The sequence below is a fragment of the Saccostrea cucullata genome, unplaced genomic scaffold (assembly GCF_032062105.1).
Source record: "Saccostrea cucullata isolate Sc308-1 unplaced genomic scaffold, CSIRO_AGI_Scuc_v1 ctg4916, whole genome shotgun sequence".
NCBI classification, from domain to species: Eukaryota; Metazoa; Mollusca; class Bivalvia; order Ostreida; family Ostreidae; genus Saccostrea; species Saccostrea cuccullata.
In genome coordinates this window covers 4,534-26,957 of record NW_026930544.1, presented here as the reverse complement: position 1 = coordinate 26,957, position 22,424 = coordinate 4,534, and the positions used below count along the sequence as shown (strand labels likewise).

General features: G+C 32.4%; 2 protein-coding genes across 2 annotated transcripts; both read left to right on the top strand.

Annotated features, from left to right (window-relative positions):
• The first annotated feature begins 7,254 nt into the window (after positions 1 to 7,254).
• On the top strand, positions 7,255 to 10,340 carry LOC134228956 (short-chain collagen C4-like). The gene is made up of 3 exons (XM_062710657.1): positions 7,255 to 7,502; positions 9,254 to 9,321; positions 9,883 to 10,340. The coding sequence occupies exons 1-3, from the start codon at positions 7,255 to 7,257 to the stop codon at positions 10,338 to 10,340; spliced, it is 774 nt and encodes a 257-aa protein (XP_062566641.1).
• A 1,038-nt stretch (positions 10,341 to 11,378) lies between these two features.
• LOC134228955 (short-chain collagen C4-like) lies at positions 11,379 to 21,214 on the top strand. The gene is made up of 4 exons (XM_062710656.1): positions 11,379 to 11,446; positions 17,012 to 17,223; positions 19,366 to 19,437; positions 20,750 to 21,214. The coding sequence occupies exons 1-4, from the start codon at positions 11,379 to 11,381 to the stop codon at positions 21,205 to 21,207; spliced, it is 810 nt and encodes a 269-aa protein (XP_062566640.1). The 3' UTR covers positions 21,208 to 21,214.
• Positions 21,215 to 22,424: the final 1,210 nt, after the last annotated feature.

The window sequence follows — 22,424 nt, the reverse complement described above, 5'->3', positions numbered from 1 at the left end:
GACCTTTTCACGCATATATAGACATCACCTGAAACTTTACATGTAAATAACCTACTTTTACTCGGATCTTAGGATCTTTCAGCAGTTAAGGATCGTAATTGTGCAGTCGCTTATTTATTAAATAATATTTTAGGAATATCTTAAGATACGTCCTTAGGTGTAGAACGAAAGCATCTAAGGAATATTGTAAGTTAAGATGTCCTAAATTCCATCATACATTTAAAAAAAAACAAACAAACAAGTACTACTTAAAGTTCCAATTTTAAGTTTCCATCGTATACATCTGTGGATGTAGGGGGACGGGATTAGGTCTCCCTGAGTTCTAAAAATTATCTAATAGTTAACACCCCTCCCCAAACCAGGCGAACAAATTCACAAACAGAAAACACGGATCCAAAGTAATGCGGCAAAAAAGCCAAACACATGAACATGCTTTGTATAATTATAAAGGCAAGCGCCCTCCCCCCCCCCCCCCAAAAAAAAATTCTTTCAGGTTTGGAGACAATTACTGTTTTTAATATCTTTACTAGTCAAAACATTTCAGAGTCTGTATTTTTAAGTGGGCTAATGGACTTGCCCCCTCTTTGCTTTTGGAAAAATGAATAGATGAACGAGTGATACACAAATATATGTTATAATATTTGTTTTTCAAATTATTCTCTGATTTGCTTATAAATTGTGCAATTTCATCCAATTCCATTGCATATTTTTAGCAGTTTAGTCCATTTTTGTCCAGGTTTGTGTATAATATGCTATAATATAATAGAAATACTTGTTTACAATTTGAGGGTAGCAAAATATAAATAGAAAAGCTAAATAATAAATCATTCTCTATTTATAGTCATTCATTAAATAGTAATGCTGGATCAGCACTTTAGAAAAAAGAAATAAGTCAAAAAATCATTTCTAGTCGTTGTTTGTGCCCTGTTGATCGTTGATAAAATAAACCCTTCTCTCTGGGAATGGGAGGGGAAGAGGAAGTCATGATTATAAACTTTCTTTAAATATTTCCAATTATGTTTCTTCTTTACTTTAACTCCAGCTACTACCAATAAATGCATTAATTAGATGCAATATACAGATATTTAATGATGAACTTGTACTTACTTGTATAACTCTAGAGATAACATAAAAGTTCCTATCCAAAGATATTTTTCTTACTACCTTTCCTATTGTAGCATAAATAACAATCAAAGTAATTCCCTGATTCTACTCGGTCAGCAAATTCAGGTGGGGGTAATACTAGTTATAATCTTTAATAGCCCAAGACGTTCATCTTTTAGCATTAAGTAAATATAACAAACACTAAAACAATAGGTTGTGTGGTGTAGTAATAATTAGACATATGTAGTGTAGCATATGATGTTAGATAGTAACAAACTTAAACAATATAGAGTTTAGCCAAATACTTTAGGCAGAAAATGATTTTATGACACTTTCACGTACTTCAAAAGCATGATGGAGGTAAATACCTAAATTTCACAATTCCTTATTTTTTTTTACACTAAGCAGCTGTATGTTTTTTCCAGTAATATTTCTTAATGTATCGTCATCTAATATCACTAAATTGAGGACATTTTAGAATAAAATGAATTTCATCCTCAATATCTAAATGGCACATTTCACAATATCTATATATTATTCGCTGGTATATTACTGTGGCGATCACATTCAGTAGGATATGGGACGACGTACGTATTTTACTTAATTGCTTCTTATATTTGGAAGGAATAGGTTTTGTTCAGTTATATTGGAGAGAAAAAATTATCAATGGTGTGTTTATAAATTTTGCATCTTGATGAGCAATTTATTTGCTCAAAACTTGTTTGGATAAAAATATCTACAATACTCTGTTTAATGATAGGGAAATGTGTTTTCATTTTACTACTTTCCTGATTATTACTAACTTCGCCTAGACCAATTTCAAATATTTTTTCTTTTATATTTGTTACCCAATTATTTATATTTTTTTAATTCTTTTCACATTTCTCTAGTAGCATATTGTAACAGGCTAAGAGAATACAATTTTCATTATTTGACACCCTGAACCAAAATTTGATTATTCAAAGTAACCTCACTACCTTCAATATGGGAGTCTCCCAGTTTCACAATAAATCATTACAGAGTTTGTATTTTTTTCTTACACCTGGAACATATTTTAGATATTGCAAATGCACACTTTCTATATCTTTTGCATTATGAAAACCCCAAATTTCACATCCATAGTTTAAAACACTAGCACCGTGTGTCAAACTAAATACTAATGGTATCATGTGACTTCATCCTCCTACCCCACCCCACTTTTTCCCAATAAAAAAAATTGGTCGTACATGTACATTGCCTATTTCGAAAGGGTTTTAATAATTTTTCTAGAACGTTTCACTTTTAATTTAAAATGCCTAGAATGTTTAAATGGAACAATTAATTAACACATTTTTATGAATTACTTTCTCTATTTCGTTTGTATATGCGTTTGCCTTCAATTTCCAAGGTACGTAAATAAATTTATTTAGATACTAGGGCATGTAATAAAAGAAATTAACAATTAACAACCAATATTGTATTTACTAACGTAAACACATAATTTTTAGTTGTTTTCCTGGCACCAGCGCTTCTTAAAATCACCTAAGATATGTATACGACAAGATCGTAGTTGTCTTAAGGTAGGATTCTTTTCTGGTTTCTGAGTAGATGAAATATTCAATGTATATTTGCTTATATTCCTTATATATTTAGGTGAAAAGATTTAAAAGACCATATTCTTCTTTCCTCATCACAATTGTACAACTTTAAATAGAAATAATAAATTGTGTTCGAAAACTAGCAGGTACTATAGTTTTGGTGAGATGGTGGCGTATGAAAATATCTTCTTTTCTGCCTCTCAAAATTATTATAGAACAACCGTTACCACTCAAGTTCAATGCCGGAAATAAAAACTTACGGAAATGTAGCATAACGTATTGTGGGGATGCTGACACACATGCTAATCAAGCCGGTGCTGTTGGCATCCCTTCATAATTGATTGTTAACATGTTGTCATTGAAAAATACAGTTGTTGATTTTGATGTTGATGAAAGACAAACTGAAAGTCATTGAAATATTGACAATTTGATGTTGATGTTGATAATACAATGAAGTTATTGATAATGTTGAAAGGTTGATCTAACGTTGATTGTTGATGTAATTTGTCATGAATATCTCATAAAATGTAAATATGTTGTGTGCTTGGGGCTTGCTCTTGCTAACTGGCATCCCCTTGCAGTTGTATGTTGTTTCAATTATAATCAATTTATTTATTTCCACCGCGGCCAAAAATCTGCCACAAGTAGACATTAAACTTTTAATTTGTAGTGTCATCTTTGCATACAAGTTCTGCGATAATTAAATGGAACAATTAATTAACGCATTTTTATGAATTATTTTCTCTATTTCGTATATACATGCATTTGTCTTCAATTTCCAAGGTACGTAAATAAATTTATTTAGACACTAGGGCATGTAATAAAAGAAATTAACAATCAACAACAAATATTGTATATTTACTTACGTAAACACATAATTTTTAGTCGTTTTCCTGGCACCAGCGCTTCTTAAAATCACCTAAGATACTAGTATGCCATACGACAAGATCGTAGTTGTCTTAAGGTAGGATTCTTCTCTGGTTTCTGAGTAGATGAAATATTCAATGTATATTTGCCTATATTCCGTATATATTTAGGTGAAAAGATTTAGAAGACCATATTCTTCTTTCCTCATCACAATTGTACAACTTTAAATAGAAATAGTAAATTGAGTTCAAAAACTAGCAGGGACTATAGTTTTGGTGAGATGGTGGCGTATGAAAATATCTTCTTTTCTGCCTCTCAAAATTATTATAGAACAACCGTTACGAATTTAATTACAATTTTTACACAATCAAAGACTAGAAGAATTTTTCAAATGTAAACTAAATTAATAGTAAGGATCTTAAGTTCTAAAATATATCAAATAAATATGAATTTCCAAACAAACTACAATTATTTTAGCTTTTAATAGCTTCCAATCTGAGTACAGATATGAGCCAAAAATTCAAAGGAAGTATTTTTACTCTCTTACTAAACGGTCGAAATTTTTTGTTTTTGTATCATTTTGTATCTCTATATGACATCTTTACCATATGTGAAAGTAAGAAAAAATGAAATATAGGGCGCATATAAAAATAACTTAAATATCCGAAAAATTGAAGAAAAATAGAGGAACTTCGAATTAGCCAAAATCCATTTTTGTTAAACTATTTGTGTCAATTTGATAATATCATTTTATAGACCCTATATGGTAATATCTTTTTATGCAAAAAGAAAAACATTTAATCTTTTGAAATAGAAGACCCTTTATAATGATTGGATGCAGTTATTTTTATTCTTAATGACCAGGGAAAAGGCAATGACATTGACCTGACCTTGACTCTAATATAAAATGGTCGAAACTAATTTAACTGACACCATCACTTAGTAATATTGTCTTCTTGATTCTGTGAAAATTTCATTAATTTTTAAATATAAGAAATACAGTTTTGTGTGAAAAGAATCCTACCTTAAAGTTAGGACTAAGATTAGGAATTCTCCTAAGATAGGACAACTTTTTGGCCCCACTTAAGACTAAGATATGTCGTAAGTTTGTCTTAAGATATGTCTTAGTCCTAAGATAGCTTCATAATCATGACAGCTGGTGTACAAAAAGGGTGGGGTACCAAAGAGTCAATTTACGAAGACTGAAATAGGATAAGTTTTGAATATTCTCACTGTAACATTGTATATAGTCAGGGACACTGTTATATGAATGTTTTGATTCTTGCTGTAAGTTTAATTGTACTTTTGATAAATATATATATATATACTCACAATCAATAGAAACGCAACACCCTAATTTAAGGGTGAAAATAATGTACGGGATATAACTATGTAACAAAGAAGTTAGGACATCTTTAACATTGTTTAACTTTGCCAAATCAGTTATTTAACGGCTGAATGATTTTCATTCCATTACTTGAAGTTGGTCTTTATCCCTCTTAACAAAAATCAAAAATTAGCATTTTTAATAAAATTTTTGACAATATTTTGGGTTTTCAAGGTTTTGTACCTGTAAATTTTAAGTATTGTACTAAAATCCCGGAAAAAATATCCTTTTTTCTCTTCCGGATATGATGCCTGTATTTCCTCAAAATAACTGAAGGCACGCATTTTCATTGCTAATGCTGGAAATTCTCAAAATAAACAAAAAGGAGAGCTACAGATGCAAATGAACACTACATAACGACTTTTCGGGCTCATGTGTTTCAAAAGCATGAATGGCAGTTCCTTGACCGGAAGTCTAAGGGTTACTACACTACGCAAGGCTATAGAAAATTCGACCTCAGTATCTGAAAAACAGGCTTTTAAAAATGCTCAAGAATATTTATTTCGCTCAGATAAAGACATTGATAAACCTAATGCATGGTAGAAATCGGGCTGCTTATGTTGTACATGGCGGACTAGCACGTTTTAATAAAATGGTCGGAAGGGGGGATGTTTTAAAAGTTATCTGTTTAGAGGGCTAACAATCAACTTCCGGTAATGGAATGAAAAAAAAAAATCAACCGTTAAATAACTGATTTGTCAAAGTAAAAGATGCCCTAACTTTTTTGGTACATAGTTATATCCCGCATATAATTTTCACCCTAAAATTAGGGTGTTGCATTTCTAATGATTGTGAGTATATATTACTATAAATAAATTGATGTTCTTAAGTTTAAACCCTTTAATTTAGTTTTCCAGGCATTTCGGGTTACGTATATAATTTGACCTCCTTGTGCCTCGATATTTAATGATGAATGTTTTCTTCTTCTTTTTTATGGAAACATTGTAAAGGAAAACAAGGCTCAAATAAGCCTAAGGCTCTTAGATATACAAAAAATATGATAAGTCATAATTCTATGTTCAGAAATATATTTATTATTTAGTTTTTTAAAGCAATCTTAAAATTCTTCAGTGACGTAGATATCACTGTCCAACACAGCTGTTGTATAAAAATCCAATAAATACAATAGAACATAGAGTAATGAATGTAGTGCATTCTCACTTTTGCTATAAACGGATACTAAATAAATAACTTCCTTTGGCTTGAACACAGTTTTTGTATTCTTTAAGCTAACAAAATGAGAGTACAGTTCAGCAGTATTAATTTTCTTATCGTAGGTTTTAATTGAAATTCACATATAATTTTTTCTGTTGTAATATTTCTTTGAGCTTTTAACAATACTAACCATACTTTTTTCCTTATAAATTATTTCGAATTCAAAGCAAAAAAAAAACAAATTACAACTTCAAGTTTTCTTTTACATATGATTAGCCGGGCTTATTGCTCAAAGAGCAATTGCCGGCTTATGTCATCGTGTTTAAGGCAGGAAGTTGACCACATAGCCGCCATTTTAAAGTTACGTGCAAAAATATAGTTCTTACTCTCAACCGCTTTTGAGATAATACAAACGCTAAATAAAACAACAAAAATAAAACGAAGTTTAATCTATATAAATAAACATTAGTAGTAATGACTTTGAAAACTTCAGTCCTAAGTCAAAGAACATAGTTCATTAGCGTAAGGATTTTTGATAACCAGTGTTATCGTAGTTCTCTACACATACGAGGTAAAGCAGGAGAGGGAACCAGACTGGCCTGTTTGTTTACATTCAGCTGCGATACCAGATTAATTCTGATTCTGACAAAATCGGATCGTGGTATTAGGATTGAAAAACTCACTGTCAGTGTCTTATCATTTATATTGATAGTTTTAAAATAATTTTTTCATCAAAATATAAACGTGATTCATGTAAGAAATTCATTTTAATCTGTAAATGAGCCCGGTTCTCTGTACTTCTGAGTATTTTGATTTTTAAATGTCCTCATAAATAGTTCTCAATCTATTCGGCAAAGAACATTCTTTGTTCCTTCCAGTTTATTTGTTTTGAAATATCCATAATGGAAATTGTTTAGCCTTAATGTCGACAGGTTGATGCCTTTTTTAATCTTTTTTAAACTTTAATTGTGAATCAAACATATTAATTAAGTATCTTGCGTTTCAAGAATATTTATTACAGCAATTTTTCTATAATAGCAAGTAACACACACTCAAGCTGACACCAGATGTAAAATAATATTGATTGATTTTTTTTAAATCTCACATTTTTATATAAATAACCTCTTTTGAAAATAAAGATAGGATTAATTCATTTTTACCAACATGGCGATAGAGTTTTATATGTCTTTTTTCTTTATACATGTAGTGTTTGGACTGGCTGAAAAGAACAATTTGGTGAATGATTCAGAAGAGCTATTGTCTCAAATCCATGACCTAAAAAGAAAATATGACGATTTGTTATCCAAGTATTCGGATATGTCGACGAAGTATTCGGAAATGTCAACGAAGTATTCTGAACTGTCAACGAAGTATTGCGATATATCCATGAAGTATTCCAATATATCTAAGAAGTATTCAAATGCATCTAAGAAATACTCAGAAGTTGTGAGGAGAATAGATGAACTCAATGTGAAATTCAATGCTACATCTCCAAAATCTTATGGTAATTTGCTTTTTTAGATATCCGCTCTTTTAGCTTTATAATTCGTTTTATTTTATAAGGGGCATGAAATTGTAATTTAAGGTTAAATTTGTTCATTGCGCTTTATAAAAACACCTTTTAAATGCATCTAATTTGAAATGAGGAAAAGAGGAAAACAAGCACAGTTTCCAAATACCATCAAGCTGCTAATCATGGAGGTATTTTATTTTATTTTATTTTATTTTATCATTTACTCTACGGAAAAACATTCCGCGAACTAAGGTCTGAAAATAACAACTTTGGAACTGACGTTGACTTATACAGGACTTATCGGTTAGTCATTTTTATATATCTCAGTTGATTCGATACGCAAGAGCATGCTCTAGGTATGAACAATTACTAATACGAGGTAAATTATTGACAAGCGCCTTGCTGAAACAAGAACATCAAAAGTCTCGTTTAAAGTCATCATTTCGTAATTTCTATGGTCGACACAATGACCGTATCAGCAAATACAATTTTTCATTTAGTCAAATGCCGATTGATGTTTTTTATTCTAATTGTTAGTCCATTAGTTAAACACTGAATTTACGAGGGATTTTCCCGGTATTTTCCCGATCATGACAAAGAGCACATGGCGGATGAGACCGGTCGGTAAGGGATGCTCACTCCTCCATGTTGGGACCTGATGCCACCTAAGATGTTTTGGAGGTCCGTGTTTACTCTGCTCCTATTTGTATTGTTTTATGGGTTTTTGATCTCGAATACTGTTCTTTATCGCAATATGCTTCATTCATTAATTGTATGTTGTAAAACGGTCCTCTGAAGAATTTTTCACTTATTTGTAGACCCACGACTTGCCGGTGGAGAGCTACAAATTTTGTCCTATACTCGGCACTCAGGGCTATTGAGCAGTGAGGGATCTTTTTTTCCTGCCAGCACCTATTGCGACACGGGACCTCGGTTTATACGGTCTAATCCGAAGGACCGGTATCCATGTCCCTAATATCATTTGTGGAAGAGGTCATGAAGATAAGATCGAAAACGGTTTTTTGAGAAACTGTAGATAATACTGATACATTTCCATTGCCTTAGATTTCCAATATTTATGCAAGAAATTAAGTCCTGATACACATATTCTACCAAGCTACATTAGAGGAGTATGTTTTCCGGTTTTAAGAAATTTGTAGGCATCTTTCATTTACAAGATCTTTACCTAAAATGGGCCACATTGATATGCTCAAAATTAAGTGGTTTGCAATGAATTTTATGTTCTCCAAATATATTTGTAATGATTGTACGGCTTTTTAAAGTGATCGCCTCAAATCCATTTGATTAACTTCTAGTTTGCTTGTCATTCATCTTTTGCAATTTTCGAAAAATGTATTTAAATAATGTCATCAGACAAAAGGAAATTGCTGTTGAGAAAAAAAATTAAGATACTAGGTAACGCGTAAAATGATATATAATTTTTATGATTATTTCAAATAGTATGTTACATGTACCAGTTTCCAAGCTTAATTTAGCCATAATACTTTGTAAACAAAATATATAATGTCAGCAGAATTAACAATGTTCAAAACAAGTAATGTTTATTTTGAAACAAATACACATGTTGAAAGATTAACATTGATTACATTTTTTAAATGTCATTTATTAATTTACAATAATTACAGCCAGTGGAGTGTTTGTACGATGGGGACGTAAGGACTGTCCTTTAGATAACGAAAGAGAACTGGTTTATTCGGGTGAGTTGAGAGAACCTTGGTACAATATTATTATTATCTAGTCACCATATACATTATTAATAACAGATGATACAAACAAAAAAAGGGATGCCTGGATTGGTCTATATTTTTGGGTCTATTTTTGTTGTAAATGATGAAAATAATACATCTAATTTTCAATTATTAAGTATAGAAAACAAGACAATTTCTCTCTTAGAACGTCTTTAAATTGTTCATATTTTAAAAGTAACGTCAAGCAAATTGATACGTTTTTGACGTAAGTCATTGTGACGTTGGCAACTCAGATTATACACTACCGTTCTGCAACTATCCTTAGTATCTTTATTTTTCATTTCAAATCCCATTATTGTGAAACTTTGAATGAAATACTAAAAACTATGCAGTGAATCTTGTATATTTTATTCATTAAAACATGACGCAAGTTGTTATGTTCAAGTTTTAAGACGAAAATCTCTCCTTAAGTTTTTCTTTCTTAATTTCTTTTTCTTTCAAAGTCTTAAAGTACATATAGATTAAACTGATAACGAATTATGTTAAATAATACATGTGTACATTGTTCAGGATTTGGAGCTGGATCCTGGCATGATCATCGTGGAGCTGCAGCTGAGTTCGTTTGTCTACCACGTGATCCTAACCTGACCACCAAATTCACCTCCTCCCGTGCATTCATGTTTGGCGCAGAATACGACTCCACTGATTTTGGTCATCAGAATGGAGATGATATGCCTTGTGTGGTTTGCAGAAGGAAGAGACAGTCGAGCGTGTTGATGATACCAGGAAAGAGTAGCTGCTACTCGGGTTGGAAGGAGCAATATCATGGATACCTTGCAGCGGGACATTATAATTCTCAAGCTGCAACACAATACATCTGTCTAGATGAACATCCGGATGTTCTTACAGCAGGACGACGTAATGACAATGGCAAATGGGTTTACCCTGTCATAGCTGTGTGTGGGTCACTGGCATGCCCACCATACCACAACAATATGTACCTAACATGTGTTGTGTGCACAAAATAAACACAAGGAGCAGAGCTGTAAATTTTGTGTAGTTTATGAAAAATCAGAGATGAGATCAGGTGTCTGGAGTAGTAAATATCCTCTGTAGACCGGTTAAACCTGTCGTTGGTCCCTTGATATGATCGGGCAAGCATATATTAATCCGTAGACAATCGATAATGTAAACAATGGCTTAACTATAAGTATGAAAAACGTCGGTCTCAAGTCGACCTAATGGAGATTTTTTTTTTTGCTTATTTGAATTGATTATACTATTTGCAAAATGATGACGTTAAATAAGCCTTTCTTCAACTTGTCTGTCAGTATTTTTTCTTGTTTTAAATATTGTTCGTATACGGAGTGTAAAGAAACAAATTGAAGACATAAATGTTAATTGTTGGTCCTTAGTGTAAAATCGACAATAGAAAAAGCTGAAATAACCATATCTGCTTTATAAATTTTGTCAGGCTACCACTAACGTCCCTCTCCATTAAAATGTCCAGATAGAAAACAGATTTGTAGGACTGTAATGCATCTTTTGTTATTTCTTCAATTGAGGTGCGTGGAGTCTACATCCACATATGAAATAAAGAAATTTATTTTTATTTATTGTCAATAATATTTTGAACACCAATCGGAGAGGAAATAAGGTTTTGTAGACTAGGATAGGATAAGGTCGGAATAAAGTTCAAATCAACCTACCGACCTACCAGGCAAAATAGTTTGTTCATTGACAAATCGATCCTGGTTCAAATTTCAGACAATACTCCTACTGAAAAGAGAACAGTTTGACGAAAAGTTCACTTTAAGTCAAATAAAATACATTTTCAAATATCTTTTCACGTTAAAGATAAAGGGAAATTTCTATTCATTTTTAGGTCTCACAATATGCATTCTTGTATATCAAGTGAAGAATATTTATTGTTTATGTTGTTTCTAAAGAGGAATATTTAAAACTAACGTATTTTCGGCAGTGTTGTTCACCTCTTTAAGCTTTAAAAAGGGATGCAGGTTAGAGATTGCATTCTCGTACATTTATTGACCGAATTCGAGTGCAACATGCGGGTTGTTGGACCCAAGAACCAAACCGTTTGCCTGAGGCCGTTAAGCGGAATGCAGACAGTTTGGTTCGACGATCGACAAAACGCAACATGCCCGAGAACACAATCAATAAATGTTTTGTTATACCTTTCATTTGAATGTTTTTTCTATAAGCGTACAACATCTCCCTCAGTGGTCAAATATCGATTTCTTTTATGCCCGCTCAGTAAAGCATTTGAAATTTTAGACTTTTTTGGTAAAGATTTGTATTGGAACAAATTTTTAAAGGAATAACAATTGTCATTGCTATACTGTAAATATATATAAATATATATTTAAATAAATGGATATATATTTTACTGTTTAAAACAGGGAAATTATCTAATGCTACCATAATATCAAATGTTTTTATTAGTTTTAGTAACCTACGAATTCACAACTAACAGCACATGATCGGGAAATATACTATTCGTTGTCTTATCTATCATTTGTGCACATTTATTCCATTTCGGTTGATCTGCGTTAGTCCTATCGAAGACATGAAAAAACCTTTAGGTTTTTTTTTGTCCTCTTTATACAAGTTCTAATCGGCCATGCTGAGAAGAGAATTTGCCTGAATGACCCAGACGTGATCTTGTCTCATATACATGACTTGGAGAGAACATCTTTCAAATTCAGTGGTATTGCAAAAAAAATTTACAACAAATGATCCACGTATAACGACTTGGATAAAAGGTAGTAAGATTACCTACAGATATCAAAGTAGGGGATATTCATTGAGATTGCCTGCCCAGTTAATCATTTTTTATTGTGTATTTTATTTTTTTTTCTGCTTTCCTAGTACAGTTGTAATTGTTTATTCTTTAGGTCTTAAATGTAACCATACTTTGCCTTAGCACATTTTAATATACATGTACATGTATATGATTGTTAGAGAACGAACTATTAAATGTTTATCAGTATACTTGTATTTCTGTATCTTTTTTTCTAAAATAAGGATAAAACATTTTTCAAGAAAATATATAATTGAATAAACCATTTTTTAAGTTAGCGGAGTGTTTGTCCGTTTGGGGCGAAAAGATTGTCATTCAGATAACGAAACAGAACTTGTTTATTCGGGTACGTAAAAACATACTTTTTTTTACATTATTTGTTATTGATCAACTTAATGCTTGCATGAGATTCTACAAGCACCCGCTTCTATGTTTTTGGATGTATTCATCAATTTAATTTTTTTTTTTCATTTTAAACGTTTACTCTTTTTATTGTTTAGGATTTGGTGGTAGATATTGGACTAATCATTCTGGTGCTGCAGCTGAGTTTGTTTGTCTACCACGTGATCCTAACCTGACCACCAAACATGAAATCATAGACAAAATCTACAGTTGCAAGAGACCTAAGAGAGAGGCTAGAAACTAAAGCAGAATTGACATAGTGTCTTCTGCAATTTCAACAATACTCTTACAGCGTAGCAAATGAATTCGAAGTTAATGCTACTTTGCATGGTAATGTAGAAAAAACTTCCAGTCCGACTAAAGTGATTGGTCAAAAAATGTTAATGAATATTGCAGCGTATACACCTATTGTTTTTCGTTGAAATTCTAATAATATTATAAACATTATTTCTAATATGTTTCCGACATCTGATTATTATAAAAGTGTAGAATTAGAAACTTATTGACAGTGCTTTATTGGTGAGCAAACCGTTTCACGGAATCGAATAACAATATGTCTAGTTCCGCTACCACAAAAGTAAAAATAAAAAGTTGTAGAAAGCAAGTTTTATCTAAATTATTTTTATGGATTTTTTGTTATATGATTGATTTTTTTCCCCGTTGTTTCCCATGCTGTGTTCTTTCTTAAATAATAAATAATAAATTCTTTAATTATTCGTATGGTTTTTTGTGTAAGTGAAAATAAATTAAATATTATAGGATATCCGCCTAAAATATGGGAGTAACAAACGGTAATCAAGCTCAAAACTCCAGTACAAAAACGAGCAGAACAACCACAGGCCTCTGAAAAATCAGGGATGGGATCAGGTGTCTGGAGACCAGTTGAACTTTTCGTTCGTCCCTTGTCATGATCGGGCAAGCATATATTAGTCCGTAGACAATCAGTAATGTAAACAATGGCTTAACTATAAGTATGAAAAACGTCGGTCACAAGTCGAATTAAACACCCAATTTTATGTTAACGCTCCCAAAATCTACCTGATTCAAGATCAATAATTTACCGCCTGTCAATCATTAAAAAAACAATAGCTTCTGATTTGATTGACAGGTCAGCTACCTGTGCTTCCTGATAATCTGAGTTTGCATGTTTTGAAAACAATTACCTGGTCACGCGTCAAACGCTTTCATGTATCCGCAAAGTATACACGCGGATTAGAAAACTCCAATATGTTTGAATTTTATTTCAAAAAAATAATTGAAAGTAGATTATTAAAACATTGACATGATAAAATATTTCTTTTCTATCTTCACTGCTGTTTGTTACTTGTAAGTGTTATATCGTCCACGTTTATCTGTAGAAAAAAGACCGCGTCCACAGAAACCGGCTCTATTTGCCGTAATTAGAAGTCCGAATCAAATTATTTTTTAAGAAATGGGATATAAGAAAAATATTCAGCACTAATAAACAGCATAGCATAGTTTTTAAAAGACGTTTTATTTTGTACTATGGCTACAATCCGCACGATGTTGTACAGAAATTGATGTCAGAATTAATGCTCGAATTTCCTCTAGCGTCTGAAAATGAAATGAAAATGTGAAGATAATTAATAGTGATCGATTCTGAAAAGAAATCTTTCTAACAATAAAATTTTGTTAACATACGAAGAATAAAAAAATATGGAATAATTTGGACAACATTGTTGGCCATAAAAAAAAACAACATTCCGATCGCGGTAAATGCATATTCACATACACGACGAATGGGTGGATCAATAATTTTTTATTTCAATAGTCAGACTTTTTTAATCTAGTGATTTCGTTTATTGAAGATTAAAAAAGATAAATATTATTGATTTGTAGTTTTTACTCGTGAATTTTTCTTTTATGCAAGGAAAACATTTTCTTATTATTCTTATTATCTTATTATTTTTTTTCCTTCAAAACATTACCATGATTACGATGAATGCGTTTAGTTTACAAATAAATTCCATATTAAAATAATTATTTTATGTAGTTTCACTCAAAACCAAACACAAAACACGTAATGTTGACCCTGAATACCAAACACAGACTTCCTGTGTAATGCTACGTTTACACAGATTTTTGACATCTTGGGTATTGGGGGTCTCCAGGTAAATAACACCACTGTTACTTTGACCACTCCCTCTCCTCAGGTAACCGTACGGTAAAAAATCAAAGTACTGAAAGTACTGAAAAGCGATTAGCATGCTTTCATCGAATATGTACAGTGTACAATCACAAAAAAATGCATTGAATGATGATATTAAGTAGGCATGCATATCTTTTTCCAGTGTCATCAGCGAAGAAGCAGACACAATGAATTTTGTAGTACTTAACTAAATGGTATAACCAATAACATCCCAGACTGATGTCACAAATGTTTGTTTCAAAATATCAACCTGCGATTTTCAGTTTGAAAAACAGAAAGTTCAATTTCAAAAATTTTTCTCCCTAATTGTCTCCATTGGTGGCGTCCAAAAGTGCTCAGAAAGAAAAAAAATTATGTTGATGTTGCCAATTTTATTGGCTTTCATGCTCTATTGATTCTGAAATTAGGTAACTATAAAGGCTCTATAGCAAACAACTTAAAAAGAAAATAAAATGATAATTCAAATTCTTTAGATTAATTGATTTGGAGTATTGTACATACATCTTTAGCTTGCTAGTCTGAGAAAAACGGATGGACGAGCAGAGAATTAATTAAGGTAATTTCAGAGAGTTTCAGTATCGTAGGCTCACTGCAGGTCAGCAGGTGGGTTCATTCTATCTATTCCCACTTTTTGAAAATGAATTTTTCCCTGGAAACAAAGCTTTTATCATCATTTTAATAATTTCAATTGAGAAAAAAAGGAGAAGAAAACAAACGTTTCATTATGGAAGTAATCCATAACTGTACAACTTACTTCAGTATTTTTATATAAAGGCTTTCTTTGTGTACTAGTATAACTTAAGTTAATTGAAGGGATGCCTTAATATTTTGGAAAATGAAACTCGATTGAGAGATTCTCCGATGTTTTGCAGTTGGTAATAACCTTCAACCCCTTTAGCCAGTAATTAACCCGTCCTCCCTGTGTCCAGTAGCATAATTAGGTCAAATATTTATTGTTCATGAGAGTAGCCTTGTAATTAATCACAGGCACCTGAATTTTTATCAGTAAGTCTCTAAATTAGCCAAATATCGAAACATTCTACCCCTTCTATATATAAATACACAAGGTGTCCAACGCCAGTTTGACCCCCTGTTCGATTCAGGCTTCAATTTAACACATAAATCGAAAATGCCTACTGGTTTTCTTGTAGCATTAGATTCAAATATATTTCTCGCTATACATTTCTTCCTAAAGTTTAAATCTAACGTGATAATGTTATCAGCTTAACTCCATGCTGACTTCGAATTTCGTCATAGGGCCCGACCGCCATAATCTTGACACCAAATGCTTCTATACATAAACTTTTTTAATACAACAATTATAAATTTATTTCATTGACAAACAAAATCAGAAAAAAATTTAAAAACCAAAAGATTATGTTGTTTTGATAGTCTTGATTTTATTAAACATATGTTATATGTGTTAGAAACAAATCATAGGTACTAGGTAGAGGCTTTGTTGAAGTTTCCGTTGTCGATAGGTAGCGCCTTATGGAAGTTTCCGGTGTCGACACATGCCATAAAGCGGCTAGCGAAGCTAACCGCTTAAAAATTGGGTCTTTAATGGAAAATGTATTTGCTGATTTTGAATTGATCATACTATTTTCAAAATGTTGACTTTAAATAAGACTGTTTATAACGTTTATCTTCACCTTGTCTGTCAGCATTTTGCCTTGTTTTAAATAATGCTCGCATTCGGCAATTGTTAGTCCTTAGTGTATAAGCGACGATTGAAAAAGTTGAAAAAATCACATTTGCTTTATCACCACTAACGCCCCACTCCATTAAAATGTCCAGATACAAAACAGATGTGAAGGACTGTTATGCATCTTTTGTTTTCTTTTCATGTGAGGTGTATTGAGTCTCTATGTACATATGAAATAAAGAAACTATTGTAATAAAATTTTGAACACCAATCGGAGAAAAAAAATACGGTTTTGTAGACTAGGATAAGGCCCGTCACTCTTAAACTCCAACGAAATCAATGTAAATAAGATTTTAGCTTCGCCCATTGTGTGACGTATCGACAGGTCTAACATCTCACTAAGTAGTCAAACATCTTTTTTATGCCCGCTCAGTAAAACATTAGAAAATTTACACTTTTTTGGTAAAGATCTGTAAAGAAACAATTTTTTAAAGGTATAACAATTGTCATTGCTGTATTTTTGGTATATATATATATATATATATATATATATATATATATATATATATATATATATATATATATATATATATATATATATATATATATATATATATATACATTTATTGCATTTCGACTAATCTGCGGTAAACAATGAAAGCCTTTCACGGTTTAATTTGCTTATTTTCATACAAGTTATAATCGGACACGCTGAGAAGAGGATTTTGCTGAATGACCCAGACGTGATCTTGTCTCAGATCCATGACCTGGAGAGAAAGTATCAGGAAATATTAGTGAAGTACTCAGATTTATCTACAAAGTATTCTGATTTATCGACGAAGTATTCAGATCTTGCGACATTAAAAACTTCCGGTAATTCTTTTTCAGAAACTTTTACAAAAGATTGTTAATTATTTTGCTTTTATCAAAAAATAAAGAATAATTCTAAAAATGGTATTTATTTTATTGGAAGCTTATTTTCATTACAAAAGTACTACAATACAGGCACGTAGCATCGTTTTTGAAAGTGGGGGGGGGGGCAGCCAGAGAAATTTTTTTTACTAACCTGAAAAGTTGACAAGCAAAAAAAAAAAAGGGAAAAGTTGTCCAAAGTTGCCCAAAGTCGAAAATCCTATTTCGAAGGGGGGTTAGAGGCCAACTTTTTCTTCATGTCAACTACTTTCAGTACCAATTCCTATACTATATTTTCCGTACATCACTCATAGTGGGCGGGGGGGGGGCAACAACATTTTTGATTAGCATTTCCTATAGTATAAGTAAGGTTCGGGAAAAAAGTGGGGGGCCAGCCCCCCCCCCCCCCTGGCCCCCCTGTTGCTACGTCCCTGCAATAGGGATCACAAGCGAAGGTACACTATAGATCACTAAATTTTTGCAAAACCTTATTTTCGGGAGATAGACATCAACTTTTTATTAGTGAGACAAAATTTTCACGTATTGTGGTAGCTGATCTATAATCTTTTTGAATACTAATTCATGCAAGAATGATATTTTAGTTCTCGCAAATGAAAAGTGATTTACAGTGGTCTACGTCTAAGACAATTCCTTGAAAAGTCAACTGGTTAGAAGGTTCAATAATTGGTAGGCTTGGTACGATGTACATGTACCTTGCTCAGTGACGTGAGAACGGATTATAGAAGTTATCAACCTTTTGGGGATTTCCGTAGTGAATTAAGCAAGTTCATCGTGTTGATATCTACCATGAAAAGGAAATTGTTTTAGGACTCATCCGTAAGACCAGTTACTATCGTCCCTGATGCCGGGCTTTTGTCGAAGTAGAAGTCATTACCTTAGGTTCTAGGTTTGACACGGCAATACAAATAAGAATCGAACTCGGGCATCCCAATCACAAAGTGGAGGCACTGTCAAGTAGAGATGGAAATATCCAATTGAGAAAGTAGAGAATTTGAATCTGAACGGGGCTATATAAAACATGGTACTCTGTAAACACCGGAGGTGTAAACAGGTATGCCTAGAGGGAATAAGTATTCCATTTTGTCCGAATGCACCCGTCGTGAACCTTCTATATTGATCTGCACAAGCAGGAATGAAATTGGTCGTACTCCATTCTTATCATTCCCTTGATAATGTATCCATGTATACCTTGTAGCTGATGAGTATTGTCTTGTGGATATTATCTTGACATCTCGATGAATTGGCTGATGGCTTTGCTAGCACATGCATTTGCAAAACATATTTGCCTTATCTGACACATTATACTATCCTTTCTTTTATGGTATAACTTTGACATGTGGAAAGCACCAGGAGCAAACCTGGCCGAAGTACATGTATGCCTTTTTTCTTATATACATGTCTTCTGTTCAGCTGGTCAATAACTTTGGCTATTATTTCTACTGACAGTTTCATGAATTGACATGCTATGTTCTTTTTTTTTTTGTTTCAACTTAATTACATAAACATGCATGTTTTGAACGTATGCTTTAGAATTTATCTTAAAGAATGCTGATCTAGTCTTGAACCTCTCAGCATTCTTAGGTAGAATTTATCTTTGATAGGAACAATTATTTAGTCAAGATTTAGAATGAAACATCTTTGCAGATTTTTTGTTATCTGCTGATCTTCTGATTTTTGGAGTCCATTTGATAGGCACAATCAAGCCTCAAATGACAGAACCTCTTTTTTACCATCTATCCAATAATAAGAAAAGGTCCAAGGATTTTATTTTTTTTTTTATAATTTCGCCATTGTCTTTCAAACCATATGCATTCGTTGAAAAAAGACTTCTAACGGCTTAGATGTTGTGGAATCCTGTTGAGAATATATATCAATCCCATATCACATAAGTAAAAAAAGCGAGAAGATACAATTGTTAATATTAAATCCAAGTAAATAAATTGATAAAATCTGTTGAAAGTGAAATTTGAGAGCAATTGGAACATTGAGAAGTTGTTCGTAATTTGGTTACTTTTTTAAATGATTTTGATCTATTTCCCAATTTATACTCAGCATTATAAGACGTATACTTATTTTTTACAGCCAGTGGGGTGTTTGTACGGTGGGGACGAAAGGAATGTCCTTCAGATAACGAAACAGAACTGGTTTACTCAAGTATTTTTTTTTAAAAAACTTTATGGTTGATTGAGTGTATGTTGCTTTGTGTCTCCCTTTCAAGAACTTTTCAAGCATATACCACCTGTATACAGTGCAGGGAATTAATTTTGTTACATAAATCAGCATCAGCATAAGCAAAATAAGCATCAGCATATAACTAGCCTCAGGATCAGCATTTAAAAAACAACATTACCAGGATCAGCATCAGTAAGCATAGGATAGAACTAGCATTATCCTACTAACATCAGAGAACCGATGATGTTATATTCAGTAAAGAAATTGGAAGCGCAGAAAGAAAGTTAGTTAATTATTTAAATTATTTATACATAAACGAAATATTATGAATAAATATATAAGGCACTTTTATCACAGTTCGTGGAAAAAAGGAAATGAAAAGGTTCTATGAAAAGGTTCTATGAATATAATGCTCTAAAAATTTGTAAAAAAAAAAAAGAAGAAGAAGAAGAAGAAGAAGAAAAGTCAATAAAGTTCGACTTTAGAATATTTTCTTTTTTGTTGACAAAATCATTTTATCGGCCATATAGTTTGCAAAATTTTTCACTTTAAACGAGACCGTTGTTGATATCCTTGTTTCATCAATTTATTTTGCAACAGCTTGTCTTGTTTGAGAATTTGCTCATACGCAGAGCACTTTATTGCGTAGCTGTAGAACTTAGCGTTTTGAAATGTTGTCGGATGGTAGGAAACTTAAAAAGGTTAGGAGGTGAATCGAATATACAAGTTTGTTAAAATATGTCTAGAATTAGGGAGTGAAATGTAATTGATTGACCAAGGCTGGAAATAAAGAAATTCTTCTCAAAAGTGCACAGAAAACCTTGAGCCGTTAATTGCACCATATTTGCAGTACGGGATCCTTAGTGTTATGGTTTTATATTTTAGTTTATGTCCATCAAATCAGACAATGTGATTAGCGTTGCTGGAGATTTGTTTTCAAAGGATTTGTGTACACAAAAACAATCGGTAACCCATAGACCTCTTCCACAAGATCAATTTTTATTTCTTTTAAGTTTTTCTACTTAAAAATCTGAAGGGCTTTAATTAGCCATATTTATCTTTTTAAAATGACTGATTTTTTTATTTATTTATTTTTGTTCCTTGTAATGGTTGTGACATCTAAGGTCCAAGCTTTACACAGAAATATAATTACTTATTTTTAAAGAAAAGCCAGAGTTCAGTTTATTGTTCGACTTCAATCCTCGATATCTTCATGAATTTGCTGAAATCATGAAATTTCATATGGCTAAAATTATAATTAGAAAGATTTGGTGTAGTGTTTGTCCTTTTGTAGGATTTGGCGGAGGATCTTGGTATGATCACACTGGTGCTGCAGCTGAATTTGTCTGCTTGCCACCCGACCCTAACCTGACCACCAATTTTACCTCTTCTTACTCTTTTATGTATGGAGCAGAATACGATTCGACTGACTTTGGTCTGCATGATGGAGACGACTTGCCTTGTGTGGTTTGTAGAAGGAAGACACAGTCGAGCGTGTTGATGATTCCAGGAAAGAACAGCTGCTACTCGGGGTGGACTGAACAATATCACGGATACCTGGCAAGCGGATACTATGCAAGTAAGGCAGCGTCACAGTACATCTGTGTTGATGAACATCCTGAGGCCCTAAGAGCAGGAGAGCGTAACGACAATGGAAAATGGGTCCACTCCGTCAAAGCGGTGTGTGGCTCGCTGCCATGTCCTCCTTATCATAATAATATGTATCTAACGTGTGTTGTGTGCACAAACTGAACACATTTAGCAGAGCATCTTTAGATTAAATCTTAATCTGAATTTTATCAAAATCATGAATTTGTTGCCTTTCTTTTTACATTTTCAATCTTCTCGTATTGCATTGGATAGTTAAAAAAATAGTTTTAAATACTGGCAATGTCATCTTTGAAAAAAACTTTGGCATGTTCAAATCTTAAAATATGCAATATATAGTACATAGGTATATTTATTATAAGACACCAGAGTTCATTAACTCATCATTTTTGAAAAGATATTGTTTATCAAGAGAAATGATGCTGATATCATATATGCATTTGCAAAATTAGGAAAATTGCAATAGACTTTTTTTGTGAATATCAAATTTATGATATATTAAATAAAAATTATCTTAAGATGACAAAAAACGAAAACCTAGAGAATGTAATCATATTGCATTATAATATTGTATGAAAAGGCTAAATCGACCTTGACGAATGTCGACACTCTGCGTCTCCTATATAAATTCAACACTGAACTGTTGAGGTTAAAAGGTCGTTCATAATGAAGCTTAATGAGAAAAGGGATAAGATATCTAACTTTTCAACCTCATAATTCTAGTAAAGAATATATATTGTGAAGAGAAAAAAAATGAACCCTGAAAATACTAAAGGTGGGATCAGATGTCAAAGACAAGTAGGACTTCTATTTTAACTTTTTGATCTGACACTAATTTCTGGTCTCCCAATTCAAAACATAGACTTTGTCATTATAATCATATCGGAGGCAGTGGTATCATTTTGTTAGCTCAGTGTTCTCAGAACCTCTAGTTTAGTTTCAAATTATTTTACGATAAGTTATTGTTCAAATTGTTTATTACGGTAAGGACAAATTAAATGACAGGACAGATTTGTAGTCCAATGAAAATAATGAGGATACACTTAAATAAGAAGGCGAAAATAACGACGAGTGATCCAACTTAAATAATCTACAAAGAAAACAAATCTGTGAACACTGGGCATTAAAAATGGACCTCAGGAAATTTCAGAGGTGGGTTCAATCCCTAAAAGGAGTAAGCACCCCCTATTGACTGGTCATGCTCCCAGTGCGATTAGGTAGGCAAAAATTCCATTGTCAAATTTAGCAAATGGAGATAACGAACACTATTCGAGCTCAATAGTCCATTAAACAATACAAAATTGGAGCAGAGCAAACATAGACCTCCAAAACATCCGAGGTGGTATCAGGTGCCATGGAGA

What these genes read in the sequence shown, in the direction of transcription:
- LOC134228956 (XM_062710657.1), top strand. Translation starts at nt 7,255, where the DNA reads ATGGCGATAGAGTTTTATATGTCTTTTTTCTTTATACATGTAGTGTTT. An exon ending in TATTCCAATATATCTAAGAA is followed by an intron (nt 7,503 to 9,253) that starts GTATTCAAATGC and finishes AATTACAGCCAG; the next exon opens with TGGAGTGTTTGTACGATGGG. An exon ending in AAGAGAACTGGTTTATTCGG is followed by an intron (nt 9,322 to 9,882) that starts GTGAGTTGAGAG and finishes TACATTGTTCAG; the next exon opens with GATTTGGAGCTGGATCCTGG.
- LOC134228955 (XM_062710656.1), top strand. Translation starts at nt 11,379, where the DNA reads ATGCGGGTTGTTGGACCCAAGAACCAAACCGTTTGCCTGAGGCCGTTA. An exon ending in AGCGGAATGCAGACAGTTTG is followed by an intron (nt 11,447 to 17,011) that starts GTTCGACGATCG and finishes AAACAATGAAAG; the next exon opens with CCTTTCACGGTTTAATTTGC. An exon ending in AACAGAACTGGTTTACTCAA is followed by an intron (nt 19,438 to 20,749) that starts GTATTTTTTTTT and finishes GTCCTTTTGTAG; the next exon opens with GATTTGGCGGAGGATCTTGG.